This window comes from Rhinopithecus roxellana, chromosome 7, assembly GCF_007565055.1.
Source record: "Rhinopithecus roxellana isolate Shanxi Qingling chromosome 7, ASM756505v1, whole genome shotgun sequence".
Classification (NCBI taxonomy): Eukaryota; Metazoa; Chordata; class Mammalia; order Primates; family Cercopithecidae; genus Rhinopithecus; species Rhinopithecus roxellana.
The window spans coordinates 84138374-84156072 of NC_044555.1; the positions used below are offsets into that span (position 1 = coordinate 84138374).

Below are 17699 nucleotides of genomic sequence, written 5' to 3' on the forward strand. Positions count from 1 at the left end.
TTCTTTATGGTGAGACAAAAATGGTTGTATTCCAGAAGATGGCTAACAAAGAATGCTCTTTTAACTACCTACTTCTTTTTTTTCCTTTTTCTTTTTTTGAGACAGAGTCTCGCTCTGTTGCCCAGCCTGGAGTGCAGTGGCACAACCTCAGCTCACTGCAACCTCCACCTCCTGGGTTCAAGCAATTCTCCTGCTTCAGCCTCCCGAGTAGGTGGGATTACAGGCGCGTTCCACCATGTCCGGCTAATTTTTGTATTTTTAGTAGAGATAGGGTTTTGCCATGTCGGGGCTGGTCTCGAACTCCCGACCTCAGGTGATCCACCCACCTCGGCCTCCCAAAGTGCTGGGATTACAGGTGTGAGCCACTGCGCCTGGCCTTTTTTTTTTTTTTTTTTTAAATAAAAGACAGGGTCTCCTCACTATGTTGCCGCTGGACTCAAATCTCCTGGGCTCAAGCAATCCTCCTGCCTCAGCCTTCCAAGTAGCTGGGACTACAGGAACTTGCCACCACAACCAGCTTCTAACCTCCCTTCTTGATTACCTACAATATGGTTCTCCTTAAAGGCTATTTCTTCCCATGTCCCACAAAATCCAAATCCAGTCTCAGCATTCTCTGCATTACTCCTCTGCCTGGGGAATAATCCTACTCTTGCAGCCTCATGGCTCACTGTCTTCCTTCCTTCAGATCGTCACTCAAAAGGTACCTTCTCAGACCCTCCTGGCCAACCTATCTAAAATGTCGACCTCTCTTCTAAGCATGTAGGAGTATAAAACATAAGATATACTTTAGTTATTTAGCATGATCTATTAAACATTTCCCCAAGTAGAAAGTAAGCTCCATAAGGGGCATATTTTATGCTTTGTTTACTGCGATATACCCAGTTCCTACCTCTGACCACAAACTAATACATGAACTTCTATCTCCTTATTTTTAATCAACTACTTATTTGACCTCACCAGAATTTTAGTCCTTTAACCTTCATTTATTCATTTACAAATATTTACTTAGTATCTACTATATTCCAGACACTACTGAAGGTTCTTGGGATATATTAACGAGCAAAAAAAACAAAATCCCTCCTTCACAGCACTTACATGCTAGTGAGGAGAAACAATAAACATAATTTAAAAAGTAAAACACATACATTAGAAATGATAAATGCTATGCAGAGAGAGAGAGAGAGAGAAAGAAAGAAAGAAAGAGAGAGAGAGAGAGAGAGAGAGAGAGAACAGCACAATAAGAGAAATCCAGAGAGCAATGTAGAAGGAGGGGTTATACAACTTTAAATAGGGAAATTAAAATAAGTCTCATATAGAAGGTGACATGTGAGCAGAAATCTGAAGGAGGGAAATGGCCAGAGTCAAGGCCCTAAAGCAGGAGCTGTGTCTGAAATGTTCAAAGAATACCAAGGAAGTGAGTGTGGGTAAAATGTAATATGTAAGTAGGAGAGCAGAAAGAAATGAGTTCAGACAGATAATGAGGGGTCATATCATACATAGTTTTATAGGTCACTGTAAGGATTCTTTTACTCTGAATAAAACAGGAAGCCCCTGGAAGGGTCTGAACAGAGGAGTGATATAATTTGACTTATGTGGGTTTTCTGTTTGCTTGTTTTGTTTTTGAGACTGAGTCTCACTCTTGTTGCCCAGACTGGAGTATAGTGTTGCAATCTCAGCTCACTGAAACCCCCACTTCTTGGGTTCAAGCAATTCTCCTGTTTCAGCCATCAGAGTAGCTGGTGCAACCACAACACCCAGCTAATTTTTCAATTTTTAGTAGAGACAGGGTTTCAGCCCATTGGCCAGGCTGGTCTTGAACTCCTGACCTCAAGTGATCCACCTGTCTCGGCCTCCCAGTGTGCTGGGATTACAGGCGTGAGGCACCATGCCCGGCCGTGATTTACATTTTAAAAGGAATACTCTGGTTTCTGTGCTGATGATAGCCTGTAAAGTTATAAATGCAGAGACCAGTGAGAAGCTACTATAGTAATCCAACTGAGATTTAAAAAGACAGCTTGTATCAGAGTGATAACAATAGAGATGGCAAGAAGTGGGTGGATTTTGGATATACATTTGTCCCTCAATATTCACACAGGACTGGTTCCAGGATCCACTGAGGATACCAAAATCCAAAGACACTCAAGTCCCTGATATAAAACGGCACAGTATTTGCATATAGCCTATATACATCCCCCCATATATTTTAAATAATCTCTAGATTATAAATAATTTAAGTAATCTTTTGATTACTTATGATGCCTAATAGAATGTAAATGGTATGTAAATAGCTATTTTACTATATTGTTTTTTCACTTGTACTATTTTTTACTGTATTTTGGGGTTTTTTTTTTTTTTTAATATTTTCAATCTGCAGTTGGTTGAACCCATGGATGCAGAACCCAAGGATATGGAATGTTCACTGTATTCTGAAGGTACAGTCAATAGGATTTCCTTATGGACCGGATATAGGATGTGAAAGAAATAATTACCAAGGTTTGAGGCCTGAGCAACTAGAAGGATAGTTTCCCCTCCCTGAGATAGGGAGGTTAACAGGTGGAGCAGTTTGAGATGTTCATCAGCCATCCAAGTGGAGATGTTGAGTAGGTAGCTGGATATACAAATCTGAGTTGGGAGTAAGAAGTCTGGGGTGGAAATACAAATTTGAAAATCATCTGCATATAAACTGTATTTAAAGCCAGGAAATTAGATGAGCTCACCAGGGTATTAATACAGGTTAGGGTTTCCCAGCCTTGGCACTAATGACGTTTGCAGCCAGAATGGGCGTGCACGTGTGTGTGTGTGTGTATGTGTGTGTGTGTGTATGTGCATTCTGTGCACTGTAGGATGTGAAGCAGCACTCACATCCAGGTTATAAAGCATCATTTCACTACTTTCTTCTCAGCACCCAAAACCAACTTATTCCCTTGTCCTTGCCCTGTTATCTCCAAACCTTAGTTCAATATCACCATCCCCTTCACCTATTTATACTTAGTTGCGGATATGGTTTGGCTGTGTCCCCAACCAAATCTCAACTTGAATTGTATCTCCCAGAATTCCCACGTGTTGTGGGAGGGACTCAGTGGGAGGTAATTGAATCATGGGGGCTGGTCTTTCCCATGCTATTCTCGTGATAGTGAGTAAGTCCCACAAGATCTGACGGGTTTATCAGGGGTTTCTGCTTTTGCTTCTTCCTCATTTTCTCTTGCCGCCACCACGTAAGAAGTGCCTTTTGCCTCCCACCATGATTCTGAGGCCTCCCCAACCATGTGGAACTATAAGTCCAATTAAACTTCTTTTTCTCCCCAGTCTTAGGCATGTCTTTATCAGCAGCGTGAAAACAGACTAATAAAGCTGCTGAGCACTGCTGCAGCAAAGTCCCTCCCACAATGCTTATTACATGTAGTGACACACATTTTTACCGTTCATCCTCAGCTAAGCCCTCCAAAATACTGTCATGTGTCCCTAGACCATTCCCTCTCTCATCCCATATGGCAGCTGTTCCAAATCTTAACCATTCTCCTTAAGACAAATGATGTAGCCTCACTATATGTTTGTTATTTTCTTAACTGACTTTCTCCCCAACCAGTATGTATGAATTTTCTTCCAGCCTTTGCCAGTTTCCTATTTTGCAGAAATAGGAATTTGAGGTTTTATTTTTTGTTGTTGTTTTGTTTTGTTTTAAATCAGGGTCTCACTCTGTCACCTAGGCTAAAGGTTAGCATGCAGTAGCGAAAGCATGGTTCATGGCAGCCTCAACCTCCAAGACTCAAGTGATCCTCCCATCATTGAGGTCTATTTATAGAAATAGTAATTTGAAGCCATCAGGAATGATCTCCATATATTCTGCCCCAAAATTATAAATTAGCTCTGAGGACACTTTTCACCTGGACTTTAGCTCTTGCTAATGTAACTGACGATTTTCTATCTACCAAAGAGTGAAAAATCAGCTTTCTTCTTAACTGACCTTCTTTAAGTACATGATATGGGCCAGCCACTATGTAATTCTGAGCTGTACTTGAGACTATTAACCACTCCCTAATCCTTGCAACTCTGCCCCACTGGATTCAATGACACCAGCTTATTCTAGTTTTCCTTCTCCATTTCTAGAGCTGCACCTATCCCTTTACCCACCCTCTAAGGTAGGTAGGTATTTCTCAAGGCTCTCACCTTGACATTCCTCTCTCTTCCTTCTATATATTCTCTGGACTAGCTCATTTAAGCTCAAAGCTTCTATCACTACTATTTACGCTAAAAATTTCCAAATCCATGTGCCCAAGCCAAACTTTGTTCCTAAGTTATAAACCACTTACTTTCAACAGCCTGATAGTCATTACTACTCAAATTTCCCAGAGACACCTCAACATGTCCAAAACTAAGCCCATCTGTTCCTTCCATAAGTATTTATCTTCCTGTATTCTTTTATCCTTTCTTCATTCTTTTAACAAACAAGTATGTGTCCAGAAACTAATGTAGGCACTGACAGTACAAAGACATGCTAACTGCTCAAAAGGAACTCACAGTCCAAGAAGACAGACAGTAAAAATAATAATGTAATCTAACACATACAAAGATTGGGATATGTACAAGGTGCTACAGAAGTATAGGAATGGGCTGGGCACAGTGGCTCACACCTGTAATCCCAGCACTCTGGGAGGCCAAGGTGGGTGGATCACTTGAGGTCGGGGGTTCAAGACCAGCCTGGTCAACATGGCGAAACCCCATCTCTACTAAAACTACAAAAAAAATTAGCCGGGCATGGTAGCAGGTGCCTGTAGTCCCAGCTACTTGGGAGGCTGAGGCAGGAGAATCACTTAAGCCCAGGGGGCGGAGGTTGCAGGCTGCAGTGAGCTGAAATTGCACCACTGCACTCCAGCCTGGGCGACAGAGGGAGACTGTCTCACAAAAAAAAAAAAAAAAAAGTAGAAGAATGGAGAAGGGAAATTAGGGATATTATCTTAGAGGATTTAACGTCTGACTTGAATCTTTAAAAAGTAGGAGTTAACCAGGGAAAACCAACATGAGTCAAAACAGAGCTCTAAAAATAAACAAGGTATCTACAAGCTATTACAAGCAATTTAAGAACATAACATCCAAAGCAGGGAGTGGCATCCCTGAACCTGATCACACAGGACCTAACAGGCCATACTGAAAAACTTATACTTCATCCTGAGTATAACCAGGAACTTCAAAAGAGTTTTAAACAGGGGAATAACATGGTAAGGTTTTTGTATAAGATACACATTTCTAGCGGTTGTGTGAAAGGGTGAAGATTAGAGGCAGTTAAAAGGCTAGCGTAACAGTTCAGGCAAGAAGAAAGCCTTATAAAAGTTGTCAGAATCAAAATGGAGTCACTTATGCCAAACCCTAACAAAAAGGACCATAGAGGAGGGGCTCTCATGTACACATGCCTATGATAAAAACTATTACAAGGACTCTCTGAAAACCACAACCTTACACAAAGAATACTCCTGCAAGGACATCTATCCAGTAACTGTTCAACCCCAGATACCACTCTTGTTATTGATCCTTGTAGCCAAGGATAAGTGCTTCAAAACAACTTATGTAACCTTCCTTGTTTTGCCTTTAAAAGCTTCCCTTTGCCTTACCATCACCAGATATGCCAATGATTCAAAACAGCACAAATATCCTGCACTGAAACCCCTTGCCATTCGTTCCCAAACAGACTCTTTTTTTTGGAGAGCCTCTTTCTCTGTTGTTATTTTAGGCTGACAGTCTGCCCAAGGGGCAGTGGTGGTAAGGTTAGAAAGAAACAGAACAAATAAATAATTACGAAGCTAAGTGAGTAGACCTCCAGAGGCCAAAATCAAGGAAAAGTGAGGATTTAAGATGATTCTAAGAAGAAAAGAAATCCAACAGAAAAACAGGCAAAGGGCCAGGCACAGTGGTTCACACCTGTAATCCCAGCACTTTGGGAGGCCAAGGGAGCGGATGACCTGAGGTCAGGAGTTCGAGACCAGCCTGGCCAACATGGTGAAATCCTGTCTCTACTAAAAACACAAACACTAACCAGGTGTGGTGACGCCTGCCTGTAATCGCAGCTACTCGGGAGGCTGAGGCACGGGAATCACTTGAACCGGGAGGCAGAGGTTGCAGTGAGCTGAGGTTCACGCCACTGCACTCCAGCCTGGAAGACAGAGTGAGACTCTGTCTCAAAAACAAAACAGAAAAACAGGCAAAGGTTATAATCAGACAATTCACAGAAAAACAAAAGGCCATTAAACAAATCTTAAAAGCACAATTTTACTAGTAATCAGTGCAATGCAAATTAAAACAGTGGGATACCATCCTCATCTTCACCACCCCCTCCAAAAAAAGATTCACGAAAATTTAAAATGGATAATATTCAATGTTAGTGAAGGTGCAGAGATACAAACATGTTTATAGGCTAATGGTGGAGCATAGCTTAGAACAGGGATCCCCACCCCCCGGACTGGTATTGGTCCGTGGCCTGTTAGGAACTGGGTGGCACAGCAGGAGGTGAGCAGCAGGCAAGCAAGCGAATCTCCATCTGTATTTACAGCCGCTCCCCATCACTCGCATTACCACCTCAGCTCTGTCTCCTATCAAGAGCAGCATTAGATTCTCATAGGAGTGCAAACCCTACTGTGAACTGCATGTGCGAGGAATCTACATTGTGCACTCCTTAGGAGAATCTAATGATAAATGCAATGTGTTCGAACCATCCCGAAACCACCCACCCCTCCATCCATGAAAAACTGTCTTCCACGAAACTGACCCCTGATGACAAAAAGGTTGGGGACCCCTGCCTTAGAATACCCTTTGGGAATGCAATTTAACAGTATATATCAACATTTAAAATATACATTCCTTTGTTTTTTCTTTATAATTTTTCAAATTTTTTTTTAGGCAGGGTCTCCCTGTGTTGTCCAGGCTGGTTTTTAACTCCTGGGCTCAAACGATCCTCCTGCCTTGTCCTCCCAAAGCCCAACCAAAACATACATCCCTTTGAACAAGTAATTCTAGTTCCAAGAATGCAACCGTTCACATTTATACACAAAGCTCTTTATAAGAATGCTCACTGTAGAGCTGATCTAAACAAGAATGTGGAGATGACCTAATCATCCATCCTTACAGTTAAGTCAATTCTAGGGTTAAATGAATTCTGATGATCCATACTACAGAAAAGTACAATACAAGCTAAAATATATATGAAATGAAATAGAACGATTTCCAAAACACACATATGTTAGGAGAAAAAGTAAACCACAGAATAATATGTACAACATATTCCAACTGATGTTTAAGAAAATAAAAGCCCATATTTGCTTGTAAATGTAAAGAAAGAGGTCTGGGAGAACAAATAAAACTTCAATTTGGGGGGAAGAGGGGAATGAAGGAATGGTTGGGACAAAGGGAGATCCATTTTTCACTCTAGCTAAGAGTATAGCTTGATTTCCATCCCCTGCCCCCCACCACATGAATTATTTTTATAATTAAAAAAATTAAAAACATAATGTGTATGACAAGTGTGGCACGCTACCAGCTGATCAAGCAATCTGACTAGTAAAACAGATTCAATGGCTTTTCTAAAGTCACAACCCAAGCTAATAGGTGTTCAATAAATAAAGACTTCTGCTAAATATTTTTTAATCAGCTATTCTCACACATGGCTTACCACGGGCCAAAGGGCCTGTGCTGCCTGTGTCCCTTGCAGGTAGGGCAAGTCCGCTTTCTGCATTCATCTTCCTCAAAGATGTACCCACAGAATTTTTCTTTGCAATGAAGGAGGCATAGTAATTGATGTTTCACATCCTTATGCCTTCAATCTTCTTCAAAAGCTTTTTAAAACTACAATCAATTCTTACCATTCCAAGTATAGTTGTAATAAAAGTTAAGTGATTGAAAAACAATCATAAGAAAAGGTGAGAAAGAAATATTTTGACTCATAATTTAAAACGTGGCTTTTATTGTTTCTTAACGTACTCTTCAACATTTTCTCAAGAATATAAACTATTCTGGAAATTTTTCCTCTTTTTTTATATAGCAAGTATTTCCTCATGACAAATTCTTTCCAATGACTGCTTTTAACATTGTTTACTTCTGAAACCAAATCTCTCCAACTAATTTTCAAGTTATTTTTTTGGCCCATCATCTTTTTCTCCAATATCAAAGGGACTAACACAGTAAAGTGAGGGGAAGCTTCACTTCTGAATGCAAATAAAAAATAGCAATGAATATTTGCTTCCAGTAGAGCACTCTTTTTATATCTACAGTCAAGAAAGAGGCTACTAATGAAATTGGACTAGTGGGTTATTATAATTGAGACTTTTTTATGACTTGATGTTATGGACTGAACTGTGTCACTCCCAAAATTCATATGTTGAAGCACTAACCCCCAGTACCTCAGAATGTGATGGTATTTGGACATAGGGTCTTCAAAGAGGTAATTAAGTTAAAATAAGGTTATCAGGGTAGGCCCTAATCCAACATGACTGACATCCTTATAAGAGGAACAAATTGGACACAGATAAACCGATCACATGAAAACACAGGGAAAAGGCAGCCATCTACAAGCCAAAGAGAGAGGCCTCAAAAGAAACCAAACCTGGCTGGGGGCAGTGGCTCATGCCTGCAATTCCAGCACTTTGAGAGGCCGAGGCTGGCAGATCACCTGAGCCCAGGAGTTCAAGACCAGCCAGGACAACACGGTGAGACCCTGTCTCTACTAAAAACACAAAAATTAGCCTGGTGTGGTAGCATGCGCCTGTAATCCCAGTTACTCAGGAGGCCGAGGCATGAGAATTGCTTGAACCCGGGAAGCCGAGATCATACCACTGCACTCCAGCCTGAGTGACAGAGCAAAACTCAGTCTCAAAAAAAAAAGAAAAAGGAGTTCAAGACCAGCCTGGCCAATATGGTGAAACCCTACCTCTACTAAAAATACAAAAAAATTATCTGGACATGGTGGTGCACGCCTGTAGTCCCAGCTACTCAGGAGGCTAAGGCAGAATTGCTTGAACCTGGGAGGCGGAGGTTGCAGTGAGCCAAGATTACGCCACTGTACTCCAGTCTGGGTGACAGGTGAGACTCTGTCTCAAAAAAAAAAAAAAAAAAACCAAACCTGCTGACACCTTGATCTCAGACTTCTAGCCTCCACAACTGTGAGAAAATACAATTCTGTTATTTAATCTATTATTACAAATTTAATTCTATCATCTCAAAATTCGTATGTTGAAGCACCAACCCCCAACATAAATGTATTTGGAAATAGGGCCTTTAAGGAAGTAATAAAGGTTAAGTGAGGTCATAAGGGTCGGCCTCTAATCCAATAGGACTGGTGTCCCTATAAGAAGAGGAAGACACACTAGGGATGTGCATGGATAGAGAAAAGACCATGTGAAGACACAGCAAGAAAAGCATCCATCTGCAAGCCAAGAAGAGAGATCTCACCAGAAACCAATGGGATACCATCCTCATCTTCACCACTCCCCCACAAAAAAGATTCCCAACATTTTAAAAGATGAATAATATTCAATGTTAGTGAAGGTGTGGAGATACAAACATGTCTGTATGCTAATGGTGGAGCACTGCACATTATCTGAGGGTACCTTGATCTTGGACGTACAGCCTCTAGAATGGAGAAAATAAATTTCTGTTGTTTAAGCCACCCAGTCTGTGGTACTTTGTTATGGCAACCCCAGCAAACTAATACACTTGCCAATCCAGTAATTTTAAAAGTATGTTTGCTTTTCCATGTCACAGAAGATTACGCATTTAAGCATTCCCACTAAAACAATAAAAACATGGCAGTTTTTATAACATCTTTCTTACCTTCTTAAATAATGTGGCAGATGCCATTTCAGACCCGTTTAGTGTCTTTAAGAGGAACATCGGCCAGGATGATGTATTCATCTGGTACCCTGTTTTATAAAATAAATTAGGTATCATGAAAAAGCCTCCCTGTGATACTATTAACAAGTTGGTATAAAAAATAGGTTTCATTCCCATTCTTCTCAAGAGAATGACTTTCTTACCTAAGAACTCTGAACATGGGCAAGAGGAGCAGATGTACCCTCCTCTCACTGCTAGTGTCCCCACTGTACTGTCTGGCAACAATGCTACAGTGGGGGTAGAAACTCTCATTTTAAGAGAAGCCACTAGCTAGGATTCACCAACAAACATGTATGTAATTCCAGGGGTGATCTAAGCTGGAGCCTAGGAGAGCTTCCATTCCACCACCAACAATTACACAAGCAAGGGTAAAGGCTGTAAAAGACTCCTAGCCCCCTTTTCCTCAGGGCCCCTGGCTTCTTTCATTTCAGAAAGTTTTCTGTCAAACTCAGCACATATACAGACACAACAGTACATTTCATTGCGTGTAATTTTACCTCAAAAGAAAAAAATCTATAGATATTTACTCGTTAATGATATATATGCTAAAGTATTTAGGGGACGTGCACTGATGTCAACAACTCACTCTGAAATGTATTGACAAATAAGGATTGATGAATAAACAGAAGCGCAGATAGATGGATATGTGATAAAGTAAACATAATAAAATGATAATGGTAGAATCTAGAAAGTGGACATGGGGGTACTCACTGTAAAATTCTTTCATGTTTTCTGCATGTTTGAAATTTTCCTTAAAATGTGTTAGAAAAAAAGACAGCTCTCACTTTAGCAATCTTAATACATACTAAAAATGATTTTCTTTTAGAATTTGTATCAGATGCTATCAAAATAGACTCAACAGGTATCTTTTCTAGAGATCTCACCAACTAATGGTATCACAGCATCTGGCATATGCAGCAGGAAGCAGGGGTCTGCTAGTTTTACTGCTTTCTGGGGGCAATCTGTTTCATGCAACACCTGCTTGCCTCAATGCCAGAATTAGAAAGAATTGGGATGCGCCCCTGATATGTGCATACATTAAGACAGAGAGGCACATGAATCACTGGCAATGGGTTCAGGTTTTGTCCTATTCTCCATCAACAGAACAAAACATACAAAAAAGGTAAGATGGAAAGTCATCCTCTAATAATCCTGTACCAAAATCCCCTTAATCTGACTAGAGACACAATTGTTGCTAGAAAAAAAACAGGGGTGGGGGGTGATTTGTCACATACTCCCTTACAATAAATCAACATTATTATTCTCCATTCTATGGAGAATACTGCATAAGAATCATTCTCTGGTCCTTAAACCTTTCTCTCAATCCCCATATTATCCTATTCCATCATGTGCCCAGATTTTCCTGAATGTAACATTTTACTTAATTCTATAATTGCTTAAAGTCAAACATAGATTAAAAGACCAAAATTGGGTTAAGGTACATATAAAAAGTTTAAAAAGAGATAAAACTAATTTATAAGGTTAGGAAGTCTAGATGGCAGTACCTTTAGGCAAGGAGAGATTATGACTAGTTATCAGCAGGAGTGGGTCTTCTGGGGGGCTGATAATGTTCTATTTTCTGATTTGGATGATGGCTTTACAGATGTGTTCATTTATAAATGAGCTATATACTTATGACCTGTACACCTTTCAGTTTGTGTGTTAAAACTTTTTAAAATCTTTTAATAATAACCTTTAAAGTTTAAATCAATAAATCTTTTTTAAAGGAAAACTAAATAAGTTGTATTAAAATGAAAGTTGGCCGGGCACGGTGGCTCACGCTTGTAATCCCAGCAGTTTGGGAGGCAGAGGCAGGTGGATCATGAGGTCAGGAGTTCGAGACCATCCTGGCTAACATGGTGAAACCCTGTCTCTACTAAAAATACAAAGATCAGCCAGGTGCAGTGGCAGGCGTCTGTAGTCCCAGCTACTCTGGAGGCTGAGGCAGAAGAATGGCTTGAACCTGGGAGGCGGAGCTTGCAGTGAGCCAAGATGGCGCCACTGCACTCTAATCTGGGCGACAGAGAGAAACCCTGTCTCAAAATAAATAAATAAATATAAACAAACAAACAAATAAATAAGTAAATAAAATGGAAGTTAAACTATTCAAAAGTGCCTAAAAAGCAAACTGGCACCAATTGTGCATTTTTAGGTATATTGCCAAAACAGATACTAATCGGCACATATTTCTATACATTTCATATTTTTAAATAAAACAAAAGTCTAAGAATTTTATTTAAAAGAATGACCATAAATCAAGTTATGTATCTGAAATGCTAACAATTACAATAGCAGTATCTCCTTTAAACAAACTGCAAAAACATTCCACATTGCAAAAAGAGAAATAAAATCCAAATAGGGAAGCACTAAGCCCAGGTTTGTACTTATCTTTCACACAGAATTCTGTGTAATTTGAGAAATATCACAAACAACAAATAAAAACAAAAGACGTGAGTGAAAGAAGGCAAAAGGTAACAAACAAACATGACCCAAGCCATCTTCTTGGAATAACATATCTCCAACTAGTTTTTTAAAATATTTTAGCCGGGAGCAGTGGTTCACTCCTGTAATCCCAGCACTTTGGGAGGCAGAGGTGGGTGGATCACCTGAGGTCAGGAGTTTGAGACCAGCCTGGTCAACATGGTGAAACCCCGTCTCTACTTAAAAATACGAAAATTAGCCAGGCATGGTGGTGGGCGCCTGTAATCCCAACTACTCGGGAGGCTGAGGCAGGAGAATGGCTTGAAACCAGGAGGCAGAGGTTGCAGTGAGCCAAGATCACACCACTGCACTCCAACCTGGGCAACAAGAGCAAAAACCGTCTCAAAAAAAAATATTTTTTAAACCAAATGAGTTATAACGAAAAAACAGAACAAGGACAGCATAAAGATATATTACTAAAGAGTGGCTATTGTTAATATTTTAAATTTGTGGTTCTCAGGGAATTTTTCACTAATAGGAAAACCAAAAAATCCATTCTTTTATTGTGCTTTGCAACAAGGAATTTTCATTTTCAGCACTGTAAAGAACCAAATAAAAATAAATACCCACCATTCACTCAAAGTATAGAACAGCAACTAAATAAACTAAATAATTTCTTTCCTACAGAGTATCATGGTATGCTTAAATTTTAAAAAGAAAAATGTTGCCCCAAATTAGTCACACCCTTTTTACCTTTCAAAAATTTGGCCAAAATTAAAGTACATATTTTGTACCTTAAAATCTTTGCTAAAATATCCATTTTCTCCTTTTCAAAGACCTAAAGGTACTAATTCCTGCCCCTCTCACTCTGATTTCTTCCCACTGTAGGTGAAATGAAATTCTTGAGTTTGAAACTGGAAACTGAATGTGTAATCATACCCTTCCCCTAGGCTTATCCCTATACCAAAATTGCTGAATGGCTCAGTGGACAATATTGAGAGAGCATGTGCCTTGTATCAAATGCTACAAAGTTCTTCTCCAGAAGGAGTTCTGAATCTGCATATGTAATCTAGTAGAGTTGGTTCTGACATTTCAAGTCTGAAGACCTAGCATGAGTCTTGCCCTGGAGTGGGGAACCTTCCATACACATATGATAGATATGTACTTAAGCAAAACTCCACAACAGATGGTGCTGATTTCCTCTCTCATCATACATTCTCCACAGTAACCATCTGACCATCTATTTACAAGAATGCCCAAGAAAATAAATTTTAAAAGGCCACTTAAAGCCATTTATATTGAATATCACATTAGAAAGAATACGTTATTTTTAAAACTGTTTCTTCTTACCTAGTGGAGGTTGAAGTAAGTCTCCTTCCTTTTCACATGTCCCAACAGGTTGTATGTCTGGGGAATCGACAAGCCTCCAAAAATCATTTCTATTATCACTACCATCCAGTCGTAACCGTAACCTGGCCCCAGTAATTCCAATAACCGTAGCAATACACACTGAAGTGGCATTGCGAGGATCACGGGCTTCCAATTTCATACCAACTTTGAAATCATTCACAGGTGGAATCTGAGACTATACATATAAATAAAATTTGGTTAAAATGCATCAACTATAAGACGAGACACATGGATAGCTATGTCACCAGAATACCTGAGGAATATTTTAAATAACAGTCACGGCAGATGATAAGTGAGGTCAGAGCTGTAAGAGTCAAGCAAAAGATCTTCAAATTCTCTCCTTGGCTTGACATGCAGCATAAAAAAACTACCCACTGCTGTTCTCACTCATCTGCCCACTTCCAGGCAACCCAAATACAACCTCTAAAATATACCGAGTGGCTTTCTAAAGTAAGAATCTAATTAGGCCATTCCCCTTGAAATTAGCCAACCAGCAGCTCACCACTGCCTATAATAAAGTCCAACTCCTCAGCACAGTTTAAATACCCCCACAACTTTAACCTCATTTCCACATTATCGCCTCTATCCACTTTGTGCTCCAGTCACCCCAAGCCATCCCTTAATACTCAGATGCTTTCATGCCCATGTGCCTTGGCTTTAGATGTTCTCTCTGCCTGGAATATCCTTCCTCCCATTCCAATCATCTCAAATAGCATCTCTCCTGTGAGCCCTTCCAGTGTGGAGTTATCACACTTCTCATAATTATTTATTTACATGTCTGCTTTTCCTGCCAGATGGGCAATCATAAAGCTTAGTATACCTGACATAGAGTAAGTTCTTAATTAATGAATGCAAAGAGACCATCTGGCTCTTAAGTGGCATTACCACAATCCCACTATCTCCTCACACTACCAGAATCTAACAATTACACAGACATCCTCCAACAAGTTAATAGTTTACATGAACCAACAGCTACAGAATCTTGGCATACCTGGCGGAAGCACTCTGAAGGAGCACTTATAGACCCAGTCTCTTTCAAATACTCCTCCCAGTGGAAATCATCTGGAAAAAACACATGTACAAAATAGTTTCTTAAAGCATATACAATATAACTTTTACTATATACAACTTTCAGGATTAAAATGGGTTTTAGTTCCATGCCTCTTTAAAAAAAAAAAAAAAAAAAAAAAATCTTCCAAAAGAGTAGATTCAAACATCTTGATCTACATTTCATGACCAGCATAAAAATAAAAAATCAGATGATATCCTCATAATAATGGCTCAGATATAAATTATAACCTAGATACTCTCATTGTAACGTGGACTACAGCACAGTGATTCTAAAAATGTGGATGTTAGAAATAACTAAAGAAATTGTTACAGAGTAATAGCAAAGTCTACCCATCTGTCTCTAATATAAATTTATTCAATAAATATGTTTTCACCACTTTATTCCATTAATGTGAAGGCACTTCTTTGTTATTCACAGGGAGCTAAAGGTGTTTAGTGTGTGGTCAAACAGAATTTTACCCCTGCAATGCTTTATGGAAAGAAAAAAATCTGGTAACCAGGGTAGTTTCTCAATGGACTATTAGATCTCCATTCAGAGTGTCAAGAAGATGGTGGCAGAACAAAGCAATAAACCAGTCATCAGTACAGTCACTAATATGGATTATTTTAATGACCTACATTTTCTACAGACTCTTGCTGTCCTTCCTTAGTCTTCATGACATATTATAATGTTAGAAGAGAAGATCAGAAAGCAGAGCACACTGTCTGGCTTGAACATATCATTTCACTGTGCCAGCCACACTGTCAAGACACTGAGAAAAAGACTTGATAGTAGTAGTGAACAAACTAGTAATTCACATGATGTTTAATTCTCATCATTCATGAGGCTTTTCTATACTCTTGTTAAATTTCCTCACTATAAAAATATTGGGTTTGACAGTTTTCTTTCTTGGAAGAATCTATGTTTACCAGTTTCTTACATTTCCTTCAAAAGATATACTTAGATGACTCCCCCCTTGCAAAAAACAAAAAAAACCTACAGAGTGCTGATAATGTTTAACAACCAGCTTTCTGGAAAATACAACAAAAAACCTGACTGATAGCGTTTGCAGATTTCTGTGATGTAAATATGACCACCATGGTTGACTATAAGGTGCCAAGGTAAAACCACCAACCACCAAATTGGGAAAAGATGTACACAATTGGTTCTCCCAAGCCAGTGTGAACCAGCTCCAGTGTACCACCATTACATATGTGTGTATGCATTTCCGTATGTATGTATACATATATGTGGTATTAAGCATGTCACACATAACATTTTGCACCTTATTTTTGTTTAATAAATCTAAGAGACTGTTTCATTTAAAAGAAAATACTGGGTTTGATTCCACTTCCAGATGTGAAGCAAGCACCACCAGCATTGAAAATCATGCATCAGAGAAGAGTGTTAAGAATGTGGGCTTTAGGGCCGGGTGCGGTGGCTCACGCCTGTAATCCCAGCACTTTGGGAGGCTGAGGCGAGTGGATCACCTGAGGTCAGGAGTTCGAGACCATCCTGGCCAACATGGTGAAATCCCATCTCTACTAAAAACACAAAAATTAGCCGGGTGTGGTGGTGGGCACCTGTAATCCCAACTGCTTGGGAGGCTGAGGCAGGAGAATTGCTTGAACTCGGGAGGTGGAGGTTGCAGTGAGCCGAGATTGCACCATTGCACTCCAGCCTGATGGCAGAGTGAGACTCCATCTCAAAACAAAAAAAAAGAATGTGGGCTTTAGAGTCAGATCTGCCTGCTTCCAGTATGGCTGTCTTACTAGCTATGTGACCCTAAGCAAGTCATTCACTTTCTTAGCCTCAGTTCCTTCATTTATAAAATGGGAAAAGTAATGTACATAGTACTAGATATGTTGAGAGCTAAATAAAGTAGCATATATGTAAGTCACTCAATAAACGGCACATTATAAAACTAGAAGTCATAGTTGTGCTTAAATTTATTAATACTGAATAACTTTGTCAAAAATGAAAACTGAAATCCATGGCTTCAAACTAAACAGAGCAGATGTTTCAGTGATTGACCCCTAGCACTACAGATTCTAAGTGAAGCTCTACTACCATATGACCTTGGAGAGCATTTAAAAAGAACAAAATGGGCCGGGCGCAGGGGCTCACTCCTATAATCTCAGCATTTGGGAGGCCGAGGTGGGCGGATCACCTGAGGTCAGGAGTTCGAGATCAGCCTGGCCAACATGGCGAAACCCCATTTCTACTAAGAAAAAAATAAAATAAAATAAAATTTGCTGGGCGTCGTGGCGGATGCCTCCCAGCTACTACTTGGGAGGCTGAGGCAAGAGAATCGCTTGAACCCGGAAGGTGGAGGCAAAGGTTGCAGTGAGCCAAGATCGCGCCACTGCACTCCAGCCTGGGCAACAGAGGGAGACTCCGTCTAAAAAAAAAAAAAAAAACATTTAGTTGGGATGGACGGATGTCATTACAAAGCTGACATCCCTGGAGGAAAAGAGTGTAAGTCAGAAATAACAAGCAGGAAATGAATACCCAAAGAACTAACACTCTTCCATAAACCAACGACATTTGTAAAATTTTTCAATAATATTAGAAAATACTTAATTCATCTCCATAACACAAATTTTAAAAATATTCTATTACCATTTGTGTCTGAATGGGCTACAATCTGAGCTAGCAAATCCTTTATACTAGTGTTCTACAATATTATTTTCTATCAAATTACTGGTTAATGACCATATCCAGCATTTCCCATTTGGAGCCTCAGGTTTTTTTGTTGTTGTTGTTGTTGTTTTTCCCTTTTTTCCATAAGGCAGAATTCTTAATCATCTTGATAAAACTGTTCGTCTTGGCTGCCCACGTGCTCAGACTCTACCAATAACATAGGGGAAACACACAAAGCTCTAGGCTTTATTAATTTAGACTTGACACATCTACATCAATACCACCACTGGAATTCCCAACC

General features: G+C 39.7%; 1 protein-coding gene across 2 annotated transcripts in view; it reads right to left on the reverse strand.

Moving 5' to 3' along the window:
• Positions 1–17699, reverse strand: part of SCML2 (Scm polycomb group protein like 2) — a 114870-nt gene that overhangs the window by 77720 nt on the left and 19451 nt on the right. For both annotated transcript variants that reach the window (XM_030933998.1, XM_030933997.1), the window contains exons 4-6: positions 14696–14766; positions 13645–13879; positions 9814–9902 (exon numbers count right to left, since the gene is read on the reverse strand). In XM_030933998.1, the coding sequence (XP_030789858.1) occupies positions 9814–9902; positions 13645–13879; positions 14696–14766 (395 nt within the window). The remainder of the gene's footprint in view (positions 1–9813; positions 9903–13644; positions 13880–14695; positions 14767–17699) is intronic.